Below are 15178 nucleotides of genomic sequence, written 5' to 3'. Positions count from 1 at the left end.
CCAGGAGAGGAGTTGCCAGGAACCCTGGGCAGGTGGGTGCTGGAGATGGGGGGGGTCAATGGGGGTCGAGTGTTTGGCGCCCAGAGTCCTAAGTTCCCATGCGTGCATAAAGGAGAGTTAACTATTTGGGGGAAGAGGGAACTGGATTCCTGGGCCCCTCAAAGTCATGAAAGCTGGAAACAGGCTGCTGGGTCCCTGACCAAATAGGTGCTGGAATTCGGGCTGCCTGGGTCCACTGGTCTGTGTCCTGACTCCTCATTCTTGCTTCTCCAGAATGTCTCAGGAGAATGACACATGGAAGAAAGAGTGAGTGGGGAAAGGGGATGCGCAGGGATGAAAATGGGGGTGCAGGGGGAACCTAAAGTTTGATTATGCCCACCCTCACTCCATTCTGGCTTTATGACCATGTTTGCAGGTTCAGCACCATTAGCCTAGTGGTAAGGAGCGGGGGCCTGGACTTCTGGGTCCTGAAGGGAGGGAGCTACACATGAGGACTCATGGGTCTGAAAGAGGAGGGGCTGGGGGCCTGGACTCCTGAATCCTGGGACAGTAGGGGCCTGGGATTTCTGACTCCTGGATTCTAGACAGGCCAGTGCTGGGGAAAAAGAGCTTCAGAACCGGTGGAGCAGGCTCAGGTTCTGCTCCTTCTGTGACCTCACAAGTGCTCAGAACCCTAAGTTGGGCAGGAAGAAAGAAGGAAAGGAGGGGCTCTTGGGCAGCGGGGGTGCCCTGCTTGCTGTCACCATGAGCCTGCACCTCTCTCAGGGCGCTGGGGTTTGAGCTCGCCGCCATGAGGCTGCAGAAGCTGGAACAGCAGGTACTATGCCAGGGAGTCCTGCCACACACCCCCCCTTCAGTCTTCCAGAGCTTCCAGGAGCACCACCCCCAGGATTTGCTCTGGGACTCCTGTCCCTCCTTGGCTCTCTCCAAGCCTCAAGTCTGCAATTGGGAAATGAGAAAATAGGAATTGGGGATCCTGAGGAAGCAAATCTTGATGATGAGAATGCAAAGTTTCTAAGGCTTCTGGAGGGCAGGACTGCTAGGTCCTGGGAGAGGAGGGGACAGGGTGCCAGGACTCCTGGATCCGAGGAAGGGAGGAGCTGAGGGACTGAGAGCCTGGACTCCCGGACTCCCTCCCATAAACGCCTCCCCCTGCCCCAGGCCCTCCTTCACCCCTGTCTTCCCGTCCGGTTCCTGGCCCCCACACCCCCCTTTTCCTCTCCCGCAGCGGCGGCTCTTTGAGAAGAAGCAGCGGCGGAAGCGCCAAGAGCCCCTCATGGTTCAGGCCAATCCCGACGCTTCCCTGCGGCCCCGGCGACCATGGAGGCGGGAGGAGCGCCTCGCGGGTGACAGCGGTCAGGAAAAGTTCTGGTGTGGGGCAGGCGCCCAAGGAGAGCCCAGCGCAGGGCCCTTGGGGACCCGGGAGCGGGACCTGGCAGAGCTCAGGGGCGGAGCAGGGAGAGCGCGGGGGTGGAGCCTGGTCCGACTAGGGGGTGGGGCGCGAGAGAATCCCGTGATTGGGCTTCCTAGAGCTCTGGGGCGGAGCCTGGGGGAGGTTGGCGGGGCGGCCCTGGAAAAGGCAGGGACGCAATTTCGGTAGAGTGAGGGCTGAAATTAACAAAGCCCGGGCCCGGGGGGGGGGGGGGGGGGCGGAGGGCGAGGCCGGGATAATTTAGAGACAGGTCCCCGGAGAGACCGAGAGCCGTGTGTGGGATTGTGTAGGCACAGAGTTCGCAACAGTTTAGCTGCAAGTCTGTGCTTGCTTGAGCCTTAGGATGGACTTTGCGTTCTGAATGGGTCTCCCGGGTTTGGGCGGTTACTCAGGGATGGTGTCTGGGAGTCAGTGAGGGAGCGGATCTTCGCAGAGGACTGGAATTTGTACATCGAGTTAATGGGCTTCGCTGCACCTTCTCCCAGGCCTTGGGAGCCCTTTCCTCCAGGAGAACGTGCCAGAGGCACATCTGCGCTCTGGGGCCCACAGTGCCCTGGGCATCGTCAGCTGCGGTGGAGATGGCAGCCCACTGGCATCGCTGACAGAAGGAGGTAATCTCGAGTCCTTGGGCCGCCTATACCCTAGAACTGCACTCCCACCAGAATCCAGGAGTCTGGAACCTCAATCCTTGCTCTCCAAAAACTCAGGAGTCCAGGCCCCCCACGGGCCCTGTCATCCCTCACACCAAGGAGTCCAGATCCTGAAACTACTCCTTCTCCAACACTCAGGAATTTGAATCTCCAGGCCCCTTCCCCGCCTCCCCACCCCCCAAAATCCCGGTCTCTAGTCCCTCTCCCTTATCCTGGCTACCAGACAGTTCCGATCCGGAGTTGGAGGAAGTCTCCGTGGAGGATGTTCTTGCTTCACCACCTCCTTATAGAGAGCCTCTGGGGACTCGACGCAGGGGTTGGCCAGCCCGCCAACGACCTGGTAATTTCGGGGACATTGGGTAGAATCTGGTCCCTGGTCCATGTGGCAGATCCTCCTCCCTTTTTTGGTAACAATTTTATTGAAATATATTTGACATACCATACAATTCACTCATTTAAAGTTTACAGTTCCATGGTTTTTAGTATATTTAGAGAGATGAGCAATCATCACCACAATCAATTTTAGAACATTATCATCCCGAGGGAAACCCTGTACCTTTTAGCAGTGACCCCCCCCGCCCCCCACACCTCATTTCTCCCAGCCCTAGGCAACCACTAATGTACTGTCTCTTTAAATTTGCCTATTCTGGACATTTCATTTGTTTATTTATTTATTTATTTTTAAAGATTTTATTTATTTATTTGAGAGAGAGAGAATGAGAGATAGAAAGCACGAGAGGGAAGAGGGTCCGGGGGAGAAGCAGACTCCCCGCTGAGCAGGAAGCCCGACGTGGGACCCGATCCCGGGACTCCAGGATCATGACCTGAGCCGAAGGCGGTCGCCCAACCAACTGAGCCACCCAGGCGCCCTGTTTATTTATTTTTTATTTAAGTTGAATGAGCCGACATATAGTACATCATTAGTTTCAGATGTAGAGTTCAATAACTCATCAGTTGCCTATAACACCCAGTGCTCATCACATCACATGCCCTCCTTAATGCCCATCACCCAGTTACCCCATCCCCCCTCAGTTTGGACATTTCATTTAAATAGAATAATATAGTATTTGATCTTTCGTGATTGGCTTCTTTTGCTTATCATGTTTTTAATGTTCATCTATGTTGTAGCATCGTTACTTGTTATTTCTTAATATTGTATGACAGTTCCTTCTATTCTCATGACATGACCAACGATTCAATAACAGGACTCTTAATTATCACCCCAAACCCCATTCCTCCCTCCCATTTTAGTTCCCAATCTCTCTGATGCGCTCTTTGGGACCAGGTAAAGGGAGGACTCTAACCCCACCCTGTCCTTAGACCCAGGGCAGTCAGAGACTTCTCAGCCAGTGTAGACACCCGTGCACATGGGGGAGGAGGAGGATCTGGCAAATGAGTGTGATGAGTAATAAGGAGAGGCCAGAAACCCAGGATATCTGGCCTTTACCAGCTAGCACTGGTGAGCAGGTCCCAAGCTCCTGGGACCCAGGTGTCCTGAGCCAGTTTTCTTCTGGCTCTTTCCACCCCGTAGGGGCCAGTGTGGAGGAAGAGAGTGAATCCCAAGATGTTGGAGATGAATATGAGGCACCCAGTCCAGAACCAAACCCTAGCATGGACGGTGACCTGGGTCGTGGAGACTTAGCCTCCAACAAGGTGGGAGGTGGCACAGCCAATCAGGATATAGGAGGAGGGCTAGCTTCGGACTCCAGAGAGGGTGGGTCTAAAACTCTGCAGTCCAATCAGAGGCCCTTTTTACTGGTGAGTGGAACCCGTTATGATTGGGCCATCCCTGTCTCTGTGTGTGTACCATTTATGAAGTCAATCTAGAGGGTTCAAATCGATGTAAGCACATACATTAAAATCCAGCCAACCGAAAGGCAGAGAGCTTTGGAGAGGGTGAAACAGTGATGGGGAAGGGCCAACAGTTGGCCCTCGCAGGTGTTTAATGAAAGTAAAATAAATAGTATGATAAATGGGGAGATCTGGGCCATATTATATGTTATCTAGACGGAAACAACACTGCTTTCAGCTGAATGGACAGTGCTTTCCTGCAAAGAGATTCTCTAACCGATAGATGAGGTGGGCGTGGCTTCAGAGGGCAGCTCTTCGTGGTGACCAATGAACAGATGATGAGGGCTTGGCTGCGTGGGCCCCTTGAAGGTACTGGCCAATCAGCACGTGACCGAGACGTTTGACCAATCGGCAGAAAACATGGTTGAGAGAGGGCGTAACCCTGAGCTGTCATGGCCAATCAATAGTTGGTAAGCCTGTGGTGGAGGCGGGTCTCAACATCCCTCAAATTGAGTTTGGCGCGTGGGCTAGGGCGAAGACTTGGAAGAGAAGAAAGAGGAGTCGGAGTCTACAGTGAGGAATTCCCCGCCCGCAGCCGAAGAGGAGGTGTCCGAGACCCCGGAAGGCGAGGTCGGCGCGGGCAGCAGCGATGTGGGGAGCTCGCCCCGCTCGCCTCCCCGTGCGCCAGGCCCTCGGCTGGGAGAGGACGTGGAAGCTTGTGTGCTGCGGCCGGCGCTGCGCGGCCCGCACGGTGCAGTGCCGCATCAGCCGCGACAAGCGCGGCGTAGACGAGGGCATGTTCCCCTTCTACTATCTCCGCCTGGAGGCGGCCTACGGCCGGAAGGTGCAGTCTGGCTGCCTCTCGAGCAAGCCCCACCTCCCAGGGGCAAGTCCCGTCCCCCCTTTTTTTTTAAAGATTTTATTTATTTATTTGACAGAGAGAGACACAGCGAGAGAGGGAACACAAGCAGGGGGAGTGGGAGAGGCAGGAACCTGGGATCACAACCTGAGCCGAAGGCAGACGCTCAACCACCGAGCCACCCAGGCGCCCCAGGTCCCGCCCCTTTCTGAGCGAGGTGGAGACTTTGACGAATCCAGGTCTTGCTCGATGATGACATTGAGCTAGGACTTGTGAACTCCAACGCCAAACCCTGCCCTTCACGGAACTAGGCTACTTTAGCAGTAGCATAGGCCCTAACCAAGCCCGTAACTAAGCCTCGTCCACTCTTGAGTTTGGGCCCACCTTTCTCAAAGTCAGGCCACGCTGTCTCAGGGTCCAAAACCTCACCCCTTAGACACCCTCTCGAGGTGTTGTCCCCGTTGTGTTTGTCCAAGTTCGGCCTCTCACTGAGCCTTCTAATGTATCAGGCCCCTACCCAATCCTCGGATAAGTCCCGCCCCCTAGGAACCAACTCCTCCCCTCGTGGATTGTCTAGTCTAGAGCCAAATCACGCCCCTCTCAATCTGGCTAGTTCCCCCCTCGGTGTGGAGGCTTCTCTTCAAGGCACTCTCCCAAAAGGAGGCTTTCCCCCTACTCAGTAGTGCTAGACCTGTTTTTGTCGGATGAAATCCCTACCAAAGTCCCGCTGCAATGTTCCAGGTGAGGCTCTTCCCTAGCCTCAGTTAGACTCACCGCTGCCTGGGCTCAGCCCTGACCCAGGACCCAACGGTGGAAGGAATGGAGGCGGGGGGAGATATTAAGATGTGAAGCTCCCCTTCAAGACCCAGCTGATGATTTCCTTCAGTGAGAACCGCATCTCGCAGCAAGTCTCAGGATGCTTTATGCTCCATTACCCTCTCCTCTGCCGTGGGGACACGGTGTTTCCTTGTCTGGGGCCCCTAACCCTAGCCAGATATCAGAAACTGTTTTTGATGAGCCGTTCTTCCTACCCACAGCGCTTCCTCCTGGCTTGGCTCAAGAGGAAAAGGAGCAAAACCTCGAATTACCTCGTTTCCCTGGACCCCACAGACCTGTCTCGGGATGGGGACAACTTTGTGGGCAAAGTCAGGTGGGCAGAGCCCTTGATGGGTGTGAGAAATAGGTGGCAGGAGGCCTCGGGGGCGCCGGGACGGGTGGGAGAGAAGGGGGCAAGCAGGCCGCGGAGCACAAGTTCTGCCTGCTCTCGGACCTCTTGTCTTACGGATTGATGGACTGTGTATATCTTCAGGTGGTAGCCCCAGGGTGGGTGGGAGTAAGCGAACTAAGGGCTTTGGAGCAGAGGTTGACATTTAAGACATTTGACTCCTTGAGAGGCAAGAGGGTGGGACTCCTAAGTTCGCATGGGAGAGGGCTGTGATGTATGCATTCTTGCATCTTAGCAGGAATAAGGTTCCTAAAAGGCAGGGGACTAAAAGTCGTGGCTCATCAGAGAAACAGAGGGGGCTGGGACCGTCGATGCATGGAACACGGAACTTAGGTCCCAGCTAGAGTGTTAATGGGAAGAGTTGACGACATGACCTGGGAAAGCACTTAATGTACAGCAAAAACAGTCATTATTTTTACTCGGACCACTCCCCTCCTGGAGCAGATCTAATGTCTCGGGCACCAAGTTCACCATCTTTGACAACGGGGTGAATCCTGAAAGGAAGAATTTCCTCCCCGAGACCGCTCGCATCAGAGGAGCTGGGGGCTGTGTGTTATGTGAGTGTCTGGGAGACAAGAGAGAATGAAGCAGGACGGTGGGGAGGGAGAAAGAGCCAAGTCAACTGGAGCATAATACCCCCAGGAGACCAACGTCTTGGGATTCCGAGGGCCCCGGAAAATGGCTGTGATCATTCCAAGAATCGATTCCGAGAACTGGAGAATCAGCGTCCAGCCTCAAAACGTGAGTTGGCTAAGGTTGAGAATCTCTGGATCAGTGGGGGAGGAAGGTCTGAGGGACCTGCCCTAGGTCCTAAGGGAGAAGGGGGCCCATGGCTTGCAGGTGGTCATATGTGAAGCCAGGACTTTGTCAGACTTTCATGTTTCTCAAGGAGGAGAGATTAGGGAAGCAAAATTCTGCATCCGGAGGAAAAACGTTCATTGGTGGTTGGTTAACCACCAATGAACCCCCTACTCTATCTTATAGGAACAGGAGTCGCTACTGAGTCGCCTCCAACGGGCGGCCAGCCAGGGGCTGGTCCTGCTGCAAAACAAACCCCCGTCGTGGAACGACGAGAGCGGCGCCTACGTACTCAATTTTCATGGTCGAGTCACTCGGGCCTCGGTCAAGAACTTCCAAATCGTGCAGCCGGATGACCGTGAGCTCCTAGGAACCGCTTTACCTGGGCCGGGGGGGGGGGGGGGGGGGGGCGCAAGAGTGGACGAGAACTACTTCTCCCGTCAGCACTTGAGCGTTTTTCTAGGGAGGGCTGATTCCACGCTGTTGCAAAGCCTATTGGGAACTGTAGTTTAATGGCCCTCAGGGTTTCTGGGCGTAGTGGGAGCGCCGCACAGCCTCTGAGAAGTGGTAGTACTCAAAGCTCAGAGGCCCGCGGAAGGGAGTTGAGGAGTGGGGCTAGGGCTTACTTAGTTCCGGACTTCCGCCTCAGCGGACTACCTGGTGCTCCAGTTCGGCCGCGTGGCCCCAGAAACGTTCACCATGGATTTCCGCTTCCCGCTTTGCCCGCTCCAAGCCTTTGCCATCTGCTTGTCCAGTTTCGATGGCACGCTGGCCTGCGAGTAATCCAGTGAAATACCATGCCCTCACCAGCTTCTGTGCCTGCTCATTTGGAGAAAGGGCCCCCGCATGCCTTCTTTTGCACCACCTTACTCGTAACCAACCCATCATACTCTGCCTGGGTGCCCAGTCCTGTGCTCCAGGGGAGTAGGGCTTTCAGCAGCACCTGCTTTCGCAGGACTCAGTCATGGGAGATGGGTCTTAAACAACAAAAAATTAAAATGCGCCTCTGCGAGGAAGGAGAAAAGCACGCGGAGGCCCAGGTCAGCTGGGTCAGATCAAGGTATCCCTAAAAAAGTGATTTCCACACCACATCTGAAGAATCACGAGAAACCAGGGCCAGAGGGGTCAGGGGTGGGAACATCAGGCAGTAGGCACAGCTCATACAAAGGTCTTAAGGTGAAAAGGGGCTTGATCCGTTTGGGAAAATGAAAGGATAGTGTGGCAGGAGACTGGGGAACCACTGGAGAGGGGCAGGGTCAGAGGCTCCACACGGGGCAGGATGTTTGAGGCACTCTGCTTTCAGCTGCTGGATAGATCTCATGGGGTCAGAAAAGACTTCTGAGTTGGAGAGGTAAACTTGGATGGGTAATTCAAGACATGCATGGGTGAGAGTGAGAATAATTACAATACTAGCTACGCTTATTTAACATTTGTTATTTGGCAAGCATTGTTTTAAATATGGATTTGGGATGCTTGGCTGGCTCAGTCGGTGGATGGTGGGATCTTGATTTCAAGGTTGTGAGTTCAAGCCCCTTGCTGGGTGTAGGGATTACTTAAAAATGAAATCTTAAAAAAAATTAAAAAGGCAAATAAATAAATACGAACTCTTTTGGGGCCTTTCGATCCTATAAGGCATGTGCTATTGTTAGCCACATTTTATAGGTAAGAAAACAGTCTATGGAACAGGGCTTTAAAAAGGTGAAATTGGGTCACTGAAAGCCTTGAGCAACTCACCATTTAAAGGCCAGCAGGAGGATGAGTATATTCCAGGGAGGCACAGAAAACTGGAATCGAACCCTTTTTTAGTGATCAGTGAGTCCAGCTCCCAGCCCCTTTGGGGAGATAATCGTCCCAAGTTTAATAAAATTGAGGCCGATGCCAGAGAAAAACTACAAGACCCACCAGCCCTTAGTTCAAAAGAAGCCTCAGGACAAGAAGAGGCAAATTTGAGGGATGATGGGAAATACAGTTTGTCCTCTATTGAGGTACTCGCCTTTATCCCAGGGGTAGTGGATTATTGTCAGTTCAGATACACACAGTGATGGTGACATGGCTTGCTACAAATCAGCAGGTTTTATTTCTTATATATAACAACCCCCTCAAAATAAATAGCTAACAGAAACAGGAAACTCCATGATCTTAGCCACGCCTCCCACTGAGGTCCAGGCAAGAGACGGGGACACAAGAGTGGAGGGAGATGCCCCAACATGGCTCAAGGGTGTGGCCTAGATGGAGGACAATGGTGAGATCTGGGGAGGAGCAGGTGTGGCGGCCAGAGGAGGGGGAGGGTTCCCACAGCGGGCCCAGGCCCTAGCCCGGGCGGCAGGGGTGAGACAGGGGCCCAGCTGCTCCTGGGCCTGGGCAATCCGCCGGGCGAAGCGACTGCGATCCCGGGCCAGCTGCTCCCAGGGTCCCCGGCGGGCGGCCTGGGCCGGTCCTGCCCAGACAGCCAGGAGATGGACAGAGACCTTCTCAGAGAAGTGTACCTGGAGACGGGAGCAGCACAGATGCAAGACACACGTGTCCACAGTAGGCGGGGGGGGGGGGGGGGGGGGGGGGGGGAGAGAGAACCAAAACAAAAATGAGTGACGCAAAAATGCTTGTTGTCTGAGTCACCTGCTAGTCACTGGCCCACGGCATCCTCCACATGACTCACTGCAGGTAGAGACTGTTTCCCGGTGCTGATCTGAGCCACAGCTGCACCCCCCTTCCCACGGGGCCCCAGCCTCTTGCAAAGGCTTGCATTACAGTGAACACAGCCCTCCCAACGGAGTTCACATGCAACCCTCTGCAACACACGGGGGACCCAGAAGTTGGGCCATCCAGCCCTTCCGCTCCCCCCGCCCGCCCCACTCCCCAGGCCCAGGAGTTCCAAATCCTCCCTAAGCCTCAAGAAATTGAGTCCTCAGTACCCACCTTTCTGGCCTTTAGGGGAGTCTCAGGGTCTGGATGCCGGGTGGGGGTTTCTGTGGGCTTGAGTCGCCTCTGCAGTCGGAGGGGCAGCCGAGGACGAACCCAGGGAGGTGGTGGCTTCTCCCCAGGTAAATAGATGGCCACTCGGAAGGGGCAGGGCTCAGCTTCTCCCCACGCCTCAGCAACTTCCCCTCCCTCTGTGTCCTCTCCAGGCCGATATGTCCAGCCCCGGTGGAGGGTGCTCTGAGCCTGAAGGGAGGGACTTGGCTCAGAGTTAGCTGCTTCTGAATCCTCTTCCGGCTCTGTGTCCTCTCCTGGCCTATACACCCAGGCCCTTAAAAAGGTATCTGTGGCCTCAGCTTCTCCCTCCTCCTCAGCTGCTCCCCAATCACTGTCCTCCTCTTCTTCCTCTGTGTCCTCTCCCGGTCGATACACCCAGGCCCTCACGAGGGCACTTGTGGAGGGGACGGAAGAGGGACCCTCAGCTTCTCCCTCCTCCTCAGCTGCTCCCCAATCACTGTCCTCCTCTTCTTCCTCTGTGTCCTCTCCCGGTCGATACACCCAGGCCCTCACGAGGGCACTTGTGGAGGGGACGGAAGAGGGACCCTCAGCTTCTCCCTCCTCCTCAGCTGCTCCCCAATCACTGAACTCATCTTCTTCCTCTGTGTCCTCTCCCGGTCGATACACCCAGGCCCTCACGAGGGCACTTGTGGAGGGGACGGAAGAGGGACCCTCAGCTTCTGCCTCCTCCTCAGCTGCTCCCCAATCACTGAATTCATCTTCTTCCTCTGTGTCCTCTCCCGGTCGATACACCCAGGCCCTCACGAGGGCACTTGTGGAGGGGATGGAAGAGGGACCCTCAGCTTCTCCCTCCTCCTCAGCTGCTCCCCAATCACTGAATTCATCTTCCTCCTCCTCAGATTCCTCTCCTGAGCAACACTCCCAGGCCCTGGGGTGAAAGTCTGAAAATGAGGGGGAAACGGAGTTCTTTATGACTTCTTTATTCTCTGTTCTTTTTTCCTCTGTGGCTTGATCCTCTTCCTCCCCAGCACAGTACACCCAAGCTTTGGGCTTGGATCCTGGAGATAAAGGGGCAGTAGGGCTTCTGGCAGCTTCTTTGTTTATAGCTTCTCCCGCCTCCTCCTCCTCCTCCTCCTCCTCCTCCCCTGGTGAGCGTGATGGAGGAAAAGAGAAGAACGTGACCACTTCATCTTCAGCAGCTCCTCCTTCCTCAGATTTCTCCTCTCCAGGAGGTTCTTGCAGGGCTCTTAACAGAAGGCTGGGGGACAAGGAAGCAGGCTGGCCATCTATAAATTCACTTCCCTGCTCTTTAGGGACACTGGTTGCTTGTTCCCCACCATACTCTTCATCATCCCCTGAAAGCTCCCAGGCTTCAAGAGGAGAACTGCTGGCTTTTAGGTCATGGCAGGCCTCCCAGAACACTTCATCCTCCTCAGCTGCTCCACTGTCTCCGATCCCCCCTTGAAAGTGCCCGCCCCAGGGGGCATGCCAAGTGGCCGGAAATGTCTTAGCTTCTCCCCCCAGGCCAGCTTCTCCCTGATCAGTTCCGGTTACTGCTCCCAACAGCCAGGGTTCTGGAGGTCCTGGGCCGCTCAGGTGGCTCCAGGCCCTGCTGAGAAGGCCCATCAGCGGGGACAGGAGGAAAAAGGGGTAGCTATCCCTCCAGGGGGCAGGCTGATGGGGCACTTGGCCTGGTGCCATCTGTCTGGGTTGGAAATAAACAAAAGGAAATAGAGTTTAGAAGCCAAGTAAGGGAGAGCATCAAGGGATGATTGTGAGTCATAGCAACGGAAATAGTAACACAAACAGCAACGAGAGAGTCCCTGCCCCACGTCCCTTGCTGATCCCTGCCACTCCCATCTCCAGCAGAGGCACAGTGTGGTTCCCACCTCTCTCCTCTCAATACCCAGGAGTCTGAGCCCCCAGTCTCTTCTCTCAGACCCAGAAGCCCCCAGAATTGAGAATACAGGTCCTCTACTTGCTTCCCTTGGGGACAAAGTCCTAGCTCCTGTTTCTCTCATCTTCCTGAGGATCCACAAATCAGGCCCTCATCACCCTCCTACCCCTGAGACCCAAAAGTCGCGACCCCCGGGGGGTTCCATCCATTCCACTGGGGATCCATGAGTCTGGCTTCCAGAACCCTCCTCTCGCCAGGCTCAGGCTCCGAATTTCTTCTCCTTCCCAAGTCCGGGCCCTGGAGTGCGCCCTGGTCCCACCTCTCCCCAGACACAGGAGTCCGGGCTCCCAGACCCTCGTTCCTCAGGACCCAGGGGTCTCGGCCTCAAACCCTCCTGTCTCGGTACCCAGAAGGGCAAACTCCCTCCTCACTGACCAGGAGTCTGGTCCCCGGCCCCCAAGCTGCTGGGGGGCCCAGGCGTTCGGACCCCTCACTCACCGACTAGGGGCTGCGCGTCACCCGGGGGGCAAGAGCGCCGGCTCGGGTTGCCACCAGCGATCGCAGATCTGGACGGCTCGGGAGGCCAGCGCGTTCATCTCGCCCTCCGGTGCCGGGCTCGGGGGCTCGGGGTATCAGCTGCTGCTGCAAGCACCGTCGCGGCGAAGGGATGCGGGTTTCTTCTCGTCGGCGTGAGTGATCCACAGCAAGGCAGGGAACAGGGTCGGCCCGCAAGGCTTTTATAGGCCTACGCGCCCGCGCGTGATAACATCACGAGGGGAGGCGGGGTTTCGAAACCAAGGCGTCAAGGGCGGGGGGAAGGGAAAGTAAGGTCGGAATTCTCGCGGAGATTCCGGGGGTTTTGTGACTACACGGCGGCGTTTCCGAGCGCGACCACGCCCCGAAACACGCGAGCTTGTCAATCAAACGCGTGCACGGCTTCAGCCGCCCGGGCGCTCTCCCAACGACTCTTGGTGGGGGGCAAACCGGCTTCCCAACCCCGACTTAATCAGCAGGACCCAGGCTAGAGCCTCCTGTCGTCACAGCCGGTCCGCTTCCTTCCTGGTGGGGGAGAGCATTGTTTTTTCACAGTCCATGTTCACAGATGAGAAACTTGAGGCTTGGGAATGAAGTCACTTGCCGGAGGTGGTCGCAGCAGAGTCTAGATTGAGGCGAGAACAAGAATGTAAGCACCCTGAAGGCAGGCACTTGGCTTTGCTCACTGCTTTTTTTCCTCAGTGCCCGGGATATAGTAGGTGCTCAACAAATATTGGGTGAGTGGACTCGAAACCAAAAACTCAGACTCCTTCCTGGTCTCAAGCACAAAGCTCCATACCTGGATTTCACCCACTTCAAACTCATACAAAAGCTCATACACAGGGGCACCTGGGTGGCTTAGTTGGTTGAGCATCTGCCTTGGCTCAGGTCATGATCCCGGGGTCCTGGGATCAAGCCCCACATCAGGCTCCCTGCTCAGCAGAGAGCCTGCTTCTCCCTCTCCCTCTGTTGTTCCCCCTGCTTGTGCTCTCTCTCTGTGTGTCAAATAAATAAATAAATAAAAATTAAAGATTTTATTTATTTGAGAGAGAATGAGAGACAGAGAGCATGAGAGGGAAGAGGGTCAGAGGGAGAAGCAAACCCCCCGCCGAGCAGGGAGCCGAGGTGGGACTCGATCCCGGGACTCCAGGATCATGACCTGAGCCGAAGGCAGTCGTTTAACCAACTGAGCCACGCAGGCGCCCAATAAAAGAAGAAGAAAAGAAAAGAAAAAAAAGAAAAGGAAAGGAAAGGAAGAAAGAAAGAAAAAGAAAAGGAAAGGAAAGGAAGAAAGAAAGAAAAGAAAGGAAAGGAAGAAAAGAAAAGAAAAAAGAAAGGAAAAGAAAAGAAAGAAAAAGAAAGAAAGAAGAAAGAAAGAAAGAAAGAAGAAAGAAAAAGAAAGAAAGAAAAGAAAGAAAGAAAGAAGAAAGAAAGAAAGAGAAAGAAAGAAAGAAAAAAGAAAGAAAGAAAGAAAGAAAGAAGAAAGAAAGCTCATACACAAATTGAAATCCTGGCTGGGTAGAATAGACTGAACCTCATGGGGGTGGGGTCTCCTGCCACAAGTTCCAGGACCGGGTACACAGTCCCAATTCCCTGCCCCTCCCCCCTACCTGGTCCATAATTTTGGCCTTAAAATATGCCCAGGGACCATGTCTCCCTCCGGAGGGCAGCATCCTCAGTCTAGAACACAATTCTCACCTGGATCCGAGGCAGATGTTTGACATGGCTACCTGACCCTGCCCTAGCCATAATCCAGGAGTCCAGGGTCACTCTCTCCTCCTTGGAAAACCTGGACCCATCCGCTCAAAAACACATTTCCAGATGCCCGGCTCCATTAACAACTCAGGAGTCCTGACTCCAGGCTCACACCTTGTCAGGTACCCAGAAGTCTGAACCCCCTCTAGTTCCAGGACCCCAGCTACCTCCCTTCAGGGTGCCAGCGGCCGGACCCCGGAATCCGGGCCCAGCTCCTCCTCTCCAAACAGGAATCCCAGCCCAGCCCAGGGACCCAGGAGTCAGGGGGGGCCCCAGCCCCTCCCCTCAGCGGTGGGGGCAGCTGAGCCAGGGGTCAGGCTTGGAAGTGTTGGGGGGGGGAGCACACGAGGGGCGGGGTCAGCCGGGATTGGAAGGGGAGACCGCAGCGTGGGCGGCTGGCCGACCAGCAGGGAGGAAAGAGAATCGGAGAGGGGAGGAAGAGCTTGAGGGTGAGGGAGAGCGAGGGGGAGAGAACGAGACGGAAACCTGGGGAGGAAAGACTGTAAGTCTGAGCGAAGAAGATCTGGAACAGAAACAGAAAGACTGGAAGGGAAAGTGCTGGGTGGGGGGTGGGGGGCGGGGGAGAGAATGAGTGAGAGGCGACTGGAAGAGACAGATTAGAGCCTGAGAGACAAGGTGAGGCCAGAGACAGAGCCGCTCTGAAAGAAAGGGAAGAGTGACCAGAAGAGAGGAGAGACGAAAAGCAAAACGCGTGAGTGAGCAGGTGAGAAGGGAGACAGGTCTGAGAGGTCGTCCCCCATCCCGCCAGAAAAGGAGGGACACTGCAGCTGGGGGCCCCAGCACTCACACGGCCCTCTTGCCCCCGCCCTTGGGACCCCAGAGCTGGTAAGTTCCCTGGCTGGTCTGGGAGGGACTGCCTGGGTGTGCATTCCTGGCATCCCAGAGCTTGGCAGGGATGGCTTGGGGGTGCGTGTGGAGGGCAGGAGACAGGTAGCTGGGGGCGGCCGGGAAGAGGCAGGGACTGGGGGCTCCCCGAGCACAGAGAGGGTCAAATTCCTGCCTAGAGTGCAGGGGGCAAGAATAAAGGAGCCCCTATTCTCTGTCTTGAGCTGCAGACAGCTGCCCCCTCCCCGCAGCTGCCAGGGCCGCCCACCTCTCTTGGCATCACTCTCGGGTATGCAGTCCCGGGCCAGGGCCTCCCCCAGCTCCCCAGTCCCCAGACAACGGACTCTTTCTCCTCAGCCTCCTCCGACCTGCGAGCCCCTGACCCCGTCCCTGTCCCCAGCCGGGTCAGCTGCAGAGACAGGCACACAGACCCTTTCTTTCTCTCCCTAAGCCCTTG

The 15178-nt window shown here is 55.5% G+C and overlaps 2 protein-coding genes across 2 annotated transcripts; one reads left to right on the top strand and one right to left on the bottom strand.

Annotated features, from left to right (window-relative positions):
* Window positions 1–274: 274 nt before the first annotated feature.
* Window positions 275–7570, top strand: TULP2 (TUB like protein 2). The gene is given in 13 exon segments (XM_088027201.1): window positions 275–306; window positions 766–817; window positions 1229–1355; window positions 1918–2043; window positions 3614–3735; window positions 4405–4617; window positions 4619–4717; window positions 5770–5882; window positions 6402–6488; window positions 6490–6514; window positions 6600–6698; window positions 6942–7113; window positions 7405–7570. Coding segments are annotated over 13 exon segments (1401 nt in total). The 3' UTR covers window positions 7539–7570.
* Window positions 7571–8809: 1239 nt separating this feature from the next.
* Window positions 8810–12309, bottom strand: PPP1R15A (protein phosphatase 1 regulatory subunit 15A). The gene is made up of 3 exons (XM_028091621.2): window positions 12085–12309; window positions 9672–11394; window positions 8810–9241 (listed from the first exon to the last, which is right to left on the bottom strand). Exons 2-3 carry the CDS (start codon window positions 11388–11390, stop codon window positions 8981–8983), a joined length of 1980 nt encoding a protein of 659 aa, XP_027947422.2. The 5' UTR covers window positions 11391–11394; window positions 12085–12309; the 3' UTR covers window positions 8810–8980.
* Between the last annotated feature and the right edge of the window lie 2869 nt (window positions 12310–15178).

The sequence above is a fragment of the Eumetopias jubatus genome, unplaced genomic scaffold (assembly GCF_037043125.1).
Source record: "Eumetopias jubatus isolate StellerSeaLion01/CBP00866 unplaced genomic scaffold, mEumJub1_p1.0 scaffold_10, whole genome shotgun sequence".
Taxonomy (NCBI): domain Eukaryota; kingdom Metazoa; phylum Chordata; class Mammalia; order Carnivora; family Otariidae; genus Eumetopias; species Eumetopias jubatus.
This window is presented reverse-complemented; position numbering and strand designations above follow the sequence as displayed.

What these genes read in the sequence shown, in the direction of transcription:
- PPP1R15A (XM_028091621.2), bottom strand. Translation starts at nt 11,390, where the DNA reads ATGGCACCAGGCCAAGTGCCCCATCAGCCTGCCCCCTGGAGGGATAGC. An exon ending in CTCCCCTAAAGGCCAGAAAG is followed by an intron (nt 9,242 to 9,671) that starts GTGGGTACTGAG and finishes TCCCGTCTCCAG; the next exon opens with GTACACTTCTCTGAGAAGGT.